The 10,440-nt window shown below is 39.1% G+C and overlaps 1 protein-coding gene across 1 annotated transcript; it reads right to left on the reverse strand.

Moving 5' to 3' along the window:
- Positions 1-5,035: 5,035 nt before the first annotated feature.
- spmip7 (sperm microtubule inner protein 7) lies at positions 5,036-9,648 on the reverse strand (the record flags this gene model as incomplete). The annotated part of the gene is made up of 9 exons (XM_079473463.1): positions 5,036-5,168; positions 7,402-7,503; positions 7,589-7,696; positions 7,816-7,857; positions 7,974-8,041; positions 8,115-8,253; positions 8,772-8,848; positions 9,214-9,260; positions 9,363-9,648. The coding sequence occupies 9 exons, from the start codon at positions 9,646-9,648 to the stop codon at positions 5,036-5,038; spliced, it is 1,002 nt and encodes a 333-aa protein (XP_079329589.1).
- Between the last annotated feature and the right edge of the window lie 792 nt (positions 9,649-10,440).

Raw genomic sequence — 10,440 nt, forward strand, 5'->3', positions numbered from 1 at the left:
GGTATAGACGGTTTCAGTGGCAGCAACATAAACAATTTTGTAAAAACTTAAATGTGGTCGAAATTTAACTTCTGGTAGATCTCCATAAAGAATCAATAACTGTTGAGTAGTTTTAATGTAATTGAATATAATTCATATGCAATAAAATAATAATATCAATGAATATGTATAAAAAAATTGTTATATTAAAACCAAACACAGACTGGAAGTTAACTCAGGGCCTGCCTGGCACGTGCGTCCGATGAAACCATCTCTAATAGATGTTCATAATTTCTGGTTTGTTTAACATAATCTGAAAACCTTTATGCAAAGCGACTTGAAATAACCTGTATTAATAAATGAATACAATCAAATTTCTGTGAAGTTTATGTTTTATTTATTTGAAATTTAGACATTTAAATCGATAAAGTTATTGATATGTAAAGATGTATTTGGAGACTTTCTAGTAAACTAAATGGGTAAATATTCATCTGATGTAATATCACGCAACATTGAATTCTAAATAAAATGTGTCATCATAAAACTTTTTAAAAGTGACGTACCATATTAATTAAAAAATATTAGGTCCAACGTGTATTTTTTTGGAGGATCTATTGACAGAAATGCAATATAATATACTGCATACATAACTATATGTGTTCATAGGCGCATAAAGACCTTACATAATGAAACGTTATGTTTTTATTATCCTAGAATGAGCTATTTCTATTTAGATACACCGCAGATCCCCTAACATGGAATTCTTCATGTTGTTTCTAAAGTAAAAGATCAGATAAAAACAAAGCACCTATATTTGCTAGATCTTGCTTCCTATACAAAATTTGGACTTCCTTTTAGATAGTAGTATGAACAAAATTATCACACTGTTGTTTACAGTCCAGCAGAAAAAAAAAGGCCCGTTAAATTGTATCCAGTACAGAAACGAGTGAGAGAAGACAGCAGTCGGCGTATTCCTTATTTCATGGACCCTTAAGCAGCTTTTACACCCTACAATTTAGAACCTTAACAACATGTAATCCATAATTTGTTTAACTACCTAAATAAGTCAGAGATGTTCAAGATAGGTAATCACGTTAATAGCTAGGTGTATTAAAATTCGTAATCTGGGGCTGAAAAATCTCTCTTTCTTTGGGAATGCATTATGCAGGCGATGTCGTAGTAAATTAAATTCCCCTCTGCACACTAAAGCATCAATTTCCTTATGGTAATTATCTGCAGGAATGGATGTGTCACTGGAGGGAGTCAGGCATGCTTGACATTTAGCCTCTTTATGTGGAAATGACGAAAAAAAAACTAAGCGGTTGGGGGGAAATTAATCTCTCGGCCGAGCGAGTATGGTGAAGACCTTAAAGGACTGTCGCTGAATCAGTCATTATGTTTGTTACTCCATCTTGAAAATTGAGCCCATGATACAATGTAGACAAGAAAAAGACTGAAGGCACAGAGAAGAGTGGCGAAAAGTTTTGCTGCAATCACACATTTACAGTTTGGGGAAGCGGATATGCATATTGGCTGAGACAGATGCTGTTGGCTCTACATGAGCAGTGATACCTGCACCTACACTGGACAGAGGTTAAAGGTGCTGTGTGTAATTTCTTGGAGGGTCTATTGAAAGAAATGTAATATAATAAACATAACTATGTGTTCAGAGGTGTATAAAGACCTTACATAATGAAGCGTTATGTTTTTATTATCTTACAATGAGCTATTTCTATTTAGGGGGAGGGGTGAAGTGAGCTTTTGGTTGCTATTCGCAACCTTTCCACTAGATGCCGCTAGATTTCACTGACTGGTCCTTTGAATGTCACACCAAGCCCGGATTGGCTAATCGGTAGGACCTGGAAGATTCCCGGTGGGCCGCGAGGGCCAGGGTTGCTACACCACTGCAGGGCGATCCGCACATGCAAACGCAGCCAGACGGACATATTAGAAATTATGACAGCATACCCCCAAAGCCATGAATTTGGAAGAAAATTACAAGATCAAATTTAACCAAATGTACATGTACCATGCATTCAAGTACAACAGTTTGGCATTTGTATTGATTTATTACAGGAATTGAATCAAGTATACAGTACACCCAGCTAGATTTCTGAAAACAACTGTCAATTCCATAATCCCTTGCATGATTTCTTAGCGTCTATAAAGAATGAACTGTCCACCCCGACCTGATCCAGTGGACAAATGGAAAAACTGAAATTCGAAATCAACCCCACTCAATGTCTTCTAGAAGGTTACAGTACCTTGAGTAATTCACATACATGTGCACATACACTCACGTAAATTGTGATTTCAGTATACATTTTTTGAAAAGGTTGTGTGAACAACTTCTTTTGTCCTCAATCGGTCTCACAGTGAGCCCAGTGTGAGCCCAGCCACATCTCTATCTCTATAAACCCCACAGACACGAGTGTTTCCCACCATACACTCTTAAAGATAAAGGTGCTTCACGATGTCATATAAGAACCTTTTTTGTCTAAATGGTTCCATAAAGAATCATTAACCTCCAACGAACCTTTCTGATTCACAAAAGATTACTTGCGGTGAAAAAGGTTCTTCAGATTGTAAAAAGGTAAGAAAGAGATGGTTCTTTATAAGAACATTTGACTCAACGGTTCTTTGTGGAACCACAAATGGTTCTTCTATGGCATCACTGTGAAGGACCTTTAGGTTTTTAAAGGGGGCATGCAACAGTGCTACAGTATATGCATTTTGACTTATTTACAATGTTAAACATGCAGGCTTCTCATGCTTAACATGGTCAACTTGTCAAAAAAGTAGTTGGATGTATGACGTAGTATTTCTGTGCTTGAAACACACCCCCAGCCATCCAACTTGTTTTGGAAAGTTTTTTATAAGTCTGGATCTAAACAGGGTTTTGTAACAGGGATACTGTTCCTTTTATTTGAGCCTGCTAACCATAAAGATTAGCTGCGCTGTGTCAAGATGGGCTGCGCTGTGGGCCTAAAGCAGCTTGTTACTCTTAGGTTTGTCTGTTTGCTGGTGGATATAAGGGCAGTCGTGGCCTAATGGTTAGAGAGTCGGACTCCTGACCAGAAAGTTGCCAGTTCGATCCTCAGGGCCGGCAGGTAACGACTGAGGTGCCTTTGAGCAAGGCACCTTACACCTACTTGCTCCCCGGGCGCTGCAGTGATAGCTGCCCACTGCTCCGGGGGTAAACGTGTGTTCACCACTGGTTCACCATAACTGACAAATAGGTCACTTTCACTTACGCATGCGCTAAGTGAAACTAAGTCATATGTCTGTGTTTTGTTGGCCATCGTCACGTACGTGCATAATGTAAACAATACGAACTTATAGGGAATCAACAGTCATGCAGGGATGATGTGATGATGTAGGCTATGGTGTGCTTGTGATTTACGTAGTTCCTCCACCCCGCACATCTCCAGGAGTTCGTATTTATCTGGAGATAATCGTACAGCTGTAGTCTATCTGTCTTTTATAAATGTGATAAATGCGATCTTTGGTGACATTTTTATAAATGTCACCAAATACTCTTCGAAGATACGAAGTTTGCAATACTACTCTAGGTACTCAAGGTTAATATGAGATTGGCAAAAACTGCGTTATGTTTAAGAGTGTATAGATGTCTGAAAGGAACTGGAAAGTGCCCAGAACAGTTAATGGAAATTCTGGCACTGTTTACTCATCCTCGTGTCATTCCACACCTGTGTGATTTTCATTCTTCTGTGGGAATAATAACAAGATAAATAATCGTCTATGTTACCACAGCTTTTGAAAAGTAGCATATAAGAAGACCATAAAACAGTTCTCTGTGAGGACCAGACCACAATGATGACATATTCCTGGAGTAGCTGTTCAACATCTGCAACCAGATCAGTGAGAACATGATCAGTCTCGAGAACCATTTGTTTAGAGCAATTTGTGAAGATCGTCACAAAGAATCAAAATGAGTAAAAAAACATAATTTTGTGAATTGCAAGAAAGAAGAAATCTGAGTTTGGCATGAGGGTCAGTAAATTAAACCATTTAAACTTGATGGTCAAATTGATAGTTGAAAATTTAAATTCTGTCTTCATTTAGTCACCCTCTTGTGTGGAACACAAAAGAAGATTGTTTGAGAAATGTCACAGTGGTTTTGTGTCTATACAATGGGGCCCCAATGCTGTTTGGTTACCAACATTATTCTAAATATTTTCTTTTGTGTTCTGCAGATAAGAGAAGTCATACAGGTTTGAAATGACAAGATGGTTTTGTTGACCTGCCCCTTTAATGCTGTTTAAGTGGCTTAACTTTAGGTATTTGTAAAAAACAGATACTATACATTTTAGCAAGTTATTTTCCGTTTGCTCCTCTGTTGTCCCCAACAAAACCAGCGTCTGATGTGAAGTTCAGCAATATCGACTTTTAAGCACTTTCTGTTATAAGTCTTTCGGTGTATTTTTACTGGTGGGTTCAACAGAGCTGATTCCAAAGCTACTGTTTTTAACACAGAAATGCAAAGACGACAAAGGGGGAAACAGGAAACCAGCACGTTCCTATTTCCTGTAAGCAGGTGAAGCTGCACTGGTATTCTCTCGTTTATTCTCCAAACCACAGTTCTTGGTGTGCAAAAGCATTTCAGAAATTAAAAGAAACAACAACGTTTTCGATCTGCACAATGCATTGCTGCAATAAGCATGAAGTAGCTCTTTCCACAAGCAGTTTGTGTGTTTGATATGTGCTGTTTGAATGTGCCGAAGCAATAAAGTACCCAGAAAAGGATCTGTGACAAAATGATGCACTCATTTATCCACACGGACACACAATGTGTGCAAAGACTTAAGCACCCACAGAATGTTTAAGACAACCTCCACATTTTCAGAAGCACTCATCTAAATCAAGGAAAATTGTGCTAATAAAACATCTCATTATTCACGAATCAGTCAATGACAGAGCATCATTATAGATCTATTCACAAACACAGATTGGATTTCATCAAAAGAAAGTCATTCATTTTCCACTCTTTTCAACATTTATTCTTCTCTTGTAGGAAGTATATACATGCAGTGCCTTACACATATTTAATGGAAAGCTTTGGGTCTTGAGGATGAAGGTAAGGGTTTCCCGGGGTTACGGTGGTGACCATTCTTGAAAAAGGGGCTTTATGTCCATAGACCGGGGAGTTCAGGGTACCAGGACTGCTCCTAGAAACAAAATGATTGTATCTTTAGATATCCCTGTTGAAAAAACAGCATATGCTGGTTAGGTAGCTTTTGAAGTAAAGTCATGTGCTGGTCCTTAGCTGGCCATGAGCCGGTCCCGAGCAACTAGCCACCAGCTCAGGACCAGCTCATAACCAGCTACGGACCAGCTTAAACCAGCTAAGGACCAACACATGACCATCTTAAACCAGCTCAAACCAGCTACAATGCCTCAAGACATACCTAACCAGCATATGCTGTTTTTATTCAACAGGGATCTTTAGATAAACCTTCCTGAAGCTTCAACAATGAAATGTTAACAAGAATATGGACCTAAATTGGAATCCGTCTCATGATTGATGGTTACCAAAGAAGCAGAGGAATAAAAACAGTTTGGAAACATTAAAGTTATCACGTTAAAAGGAAGAGGGGAGAGTTAGAGGAAGTTATTAAGGTGCTGTAAGGAAAAGAGACAGGGAGGCTTGTTTTATCGGCAAAGGAAACAGATTTCACAGAGCCGGCGACTCCAGGAAAATGGATCTGGGTTGAGCAAAAACCACGATTACCACCGGTAACAAGAACGGCCCTGCTTTGGATAGGGCCATCTGGAGAGGTCTGCTCCAAAAAGACGGTAAACCAGCTACTCTGGGGCCCAGCAGCTAGGAAACACGTTTTCAAAAAAACCACCCGGTCCCTGGGTGAGGAGTTTGGTTTTCCTCCAGTGCTTTTCTCAAACGCCTCCTCCTCCTCGTGCTTCCTCTCTGCTCGAGCTGCACATGCCTCATTCCTACTCATTCTGAAAGCTGAGGACGTTTGCCGATGCATGTTGAGGGTGGAGGAACGCTGATGCTTTTCCAGACAGTGCCTTTGTGAATTGACTCTTCAGAAACCCACAGAAAATAACAATTCTTGTCAATTTTACCATAAGTATTCCTTGAACTCAGGCCGAGAACGCGTGATGGGTGAAAACTTGACACGTCATGTTTGGGTGCTGTAAATCGAATAAGCGGCGCTCTGAGATGCTGTTCGCACACCTCCAGCTAGCCACACGCTGCAGTTAGAGAGTAGCAAATGTAGGGCAGAAGCAGAGCTGTGTTCCTGACATAAGCAGAACATGCAAGACAGTAATAGAGAAACAGACGAGAGAGACAGAGATGTTCAGATCGATGGCTGCAGTGACTGATCTGATCATATAACATACTTAATGCTTAGTGCTTCAGCATAACTGTATAAACTGACATGACAATAATTTGTGTGAGAAATCGCTCCCCTGTTACAATGTACTGGGTAATGCCGTTTGAATTATGAGTTAATGTCATTCCTTATAGTCATTCAATATGGCTAGTCTTCAACGTGTTTAACGCTAACAAATCCTTCTAAGGTGAACTATATGTAAAGTTTACTATGAAGAAATAAATGTTGGTGATATACAGTAGTGCACACTTGTTTTGCAATCTACAGAAAATGAACTCTATGAACTTTCTAAATACATAGTGATGCTGCCACCTGCTGAAGAAACGTGGTATTACATGCACGGTCAAATGAATAAAACAGTTCACCCAAATATAAAATTCTGTCATCATTTACTCACCCTCTTATCATTTCAAACCTGTATGAATTTCTTTCTTTTGCAGACCACAAAAGAAGATATTTTGAAGAATGCTGGTAACTGGCCCTCATTCACTTGCATTGGTTTTGTGTCCATATAATAGAAGTGAATGAGGGCCAGTTCGGTTTCCAACTTTCTTCAAAATATCTACTTTTGTGTTCTACGGAAGAACGTCATGAAGGTTTGAAATGACAAGAGGGTGAGTGAGTAAAAGATGAAAGTATTTTCATTTTTGGGTGAACTATCACTTTAACATATTTTTTTATTTAAAGAGATCGCTCGCAAAAACAGATAACTTATCTGAAATTATGTATTTTTAATTGTGCATTCTTAATATCAATATCAAACTGCAGTTGGGTTGTTTTAATTCAATAATAATAACTAGAAAAACTACATTTAAGATATGTTTTTAGATTTGACAGATTTTTAGAATAAAACATTCACCACAATAAATAACATTCTTTTGTGATAGGAGCAATTTGATTGGTGAATAGTGCAATTTAGATTAGGTCTATTTAAAAATAACATATAATGCAATTATTAGATAATTCTGTTTTGCACCAATGGTAGTAATACATTAAATAACATTATAAACTGTGTATTTGTAATAATAAAAAAGTGACTTACCCTGCTGTCTGTGCAGTATACGGTACAGAAGGAAGACTGACAGCTGAGGTCTGGGGTCTGTCAAACCGGGCTTTTCCAGTGTAACCAGGTATAGTATTTCGGCTACGAGAAAATACAACATCTCCCTTATGAATAGTTCTGGACGATGGTATAATATACAACTGCTGTCTGATATCCAGAATCATACTAGCTTGTAAGTGTTTGTGGAGGCACTGTGGTCCGCAGAAGAGTCAGAGGTATAAAGTCTTCATCTGTAATGTCCACACTATCCATGTTCTCCGAGCCCACTGTTCCACTGTACAGTGGACAACATCACTTAAAGCCTAACACTGGCAGGTCTATAAAATTAGGATTCTGTAACAGACAGTATGTTTTGAGGCACATTTGTATAAAAATGTATCTCCATCTGCTTACCAGTATAATGGTATTTGGCCTGATTTTTTTGATGGGCTGCAGCTGGTAATAGACACGATTACATTCAAATGTTATTCAATTTGATTGAAAATATTTTTTAAATATAAAAGTGGAAGACAATCTCTGATCTGTATAAATGCTTGTACATTGGTACTTACAAGCTTATGGGTTTTCTAGGGTCAAATGTGGCACGCAACTGATGTTTGGTCCAATGGGATCCAATGTCCTGAAAGCAGGTAAATTTCTCTCAATGTGTCGAATGCAAAATCGAACCGTCACTCACAGTACAGAAGACACACCTGCCAGAGCTCAGGTCTGCTGTGATATCTTTTCAGCACAGAATGTTGACTCACACGGTCGGCCATTTTCTCCAGAGTAGTCGTGGGAGGTTTGTGACGAGGGGGTAACTTTGAGTCCCAGTCCACATCTTCATAACCTCTGTACATAGCACAATACGTATGTAAGGGATCATTTTTGGTCACCACAAAAACCCTAGACAGTAATATGGACCCTGATGTGAAGCAGAGGGGCCTTGTACCATGTAGTTTATTTTAATTGCTGTACTTATTATGAGATTGCTTGTCAAGTCAATAGACATGAAATATTAATCCGAGATGAAATGATGTTTTGAGATATCTGTGGAATCCTACGAAAGACATTAAAGCAAAGACTTATAAAATTTGTCAATTCAACTTCACCGCCAAACAGAATGTTGTGAATGAGCACTCAGAATCACATATCTATTTTTCACTTGCACATTCAACCGGTAACACTGACAAAATGTACATCTTTAATGCACTACACATCAATTTGGATGAAAGCACCTATCAAAAGGCTAAGCAAACAAGTGCTTCAGAGTGCATTTATAAAATGCAAATGAGCAGGTTTGAGGTATAGTGGTAAATGCATAGCAGTCGTTCTGCTGTTGAGAAACCTTTTAGAGGAACTGATCAAACCTTTGGGCCATAGAAGTGTAGATGAAACGTTGCGCTGCCTTCTCTATACTATCAGGTAGAGCAGACAGACAGGCCTCCTATAAAAGAATAGTAAATCAAATATGTATGTGCAAAGGGTAAACTCAAATATGCCAGTACTACATGAGAAAAAACAACAATCTCCATAGGCAAATTTTCAAATAAATAATGTATAACATAAAAGTAATAAGGTTTAAACAGACAACATTTTTTTACCCTCATGTCCACCTATATGGCAGCTATATGAAATGCTGGTAACCAAACAACATTGGCCTCCATTGACTACCATTCTATGAACCGAAAACCATTAAGACATTTCTCAAAATAACTTCTTTTGGGTTCACCGAGGAAAGAGTCATACACAGGTTTCAAACCATTTAAAATTATGACAGAATTTTCTTTTTTTCCAGTATTAGTACAATACCATATTCGTTTCACTGCTGCCCAGAATGGTGGGCACGCTTGCCCACCCTGAAAAACAAAGCAGACGGGAAGACTTACTGAATATCAGAATGTAATAGTGTTAAACAGTAAATTACGTTTGCTACAGTAGAAAGCAAAACTTGTTTATACCTCCGAGTTTCGGCCTAGAACTCCACCTGTTGCGGTCACGCAGAAGAGCTGATGGTCTCATTGGAGGAGTCTGGGGTCTGTCTCTCGCCCCAGGCGGAACCCACAGATCGGACGGAGGGTAAACTCTATCCACAAATGGGGTTCTAATCTTTGAGTACAGATGCACTCGTGCCGCCGCACTCAGTTGACCAGAGCACGGATCTATAAGGGGCATGTCGTCACGCAAAGGTGCAAGAGGTGCATTTTCATCCGCAGGATTAAACGTACGTCTGTTTCTCTCAACCATGCTGTCAAAGTCATACTCCCCCCGGGGACCTCTATCGCAGGGCACATTCAGACTTCTGCTCAGCCACCTGCTCACTCCTTCTGAACTCACAGCGGGCGTCCTGAGAAAACGCACGCGATAAGGAATAGATTCCCTGTCCATTAAATTGTGTATGAAAGAAAACGGTTAACTAATGAATAGAAGCGTATTTTATAAATGTTGCGTGTCTCTTCTGTGGCAGGCTATATGGGGTTTGACGGAGGCTGCTGGTGTCATCATCAGCGTTAGTTGTTGCCAAGGAGACCGTCGTGAGTTGTCATTTGATGGCCTCCTGTGTCACAGAAGACTGCGGGGGTTAAATTACTGCCATGTCCCTCTGACACACACACAAAAGTCTTGAAGTGAGTACAGGGATTATATACTATGCATATACTTTCTATATTGAATAGTATATAGCTATGCGTGCGTTGTCCTTAATGTAGTAAAGAAATGTACAGGATATATGAAAAACATCATATCTAAACGCAGTAACAGGCTGTTGTCACTAGATGGTGACAGATTGTCATGCATTGGGTAAATTAACACTCGTGTTTTTAATGTTCCGGCATCCCTTGGATTTTAGTTACTTTATAATAGGCACCTTACAGCGACTTGATAATCATAATAATACAATGTTCAATGTTTTATGACTGTTGTTGTCTTTCAAGGGACCAAGGGACAGATCTTCCCAAACTGTTTTTTTTAGCTTGCACTGTCTGGTGACATTGGTTACGCATACAGATATTGTTTTGTTATAGAGGGGCCTAAACCGCA

This window comes from Barbatula barbatula (assembly GCF_947034865.1).
Source record: "Barbatula barbatula genome assembly, chromosome: 14".
NCBI classification, from domain to species: domain Eukaryota; kingdom Metazoa; phylum Chordata; class Actinopteri; order Cypriniformes; family Nemacheilidae; genus Barbatula; species Barbatula barbatula.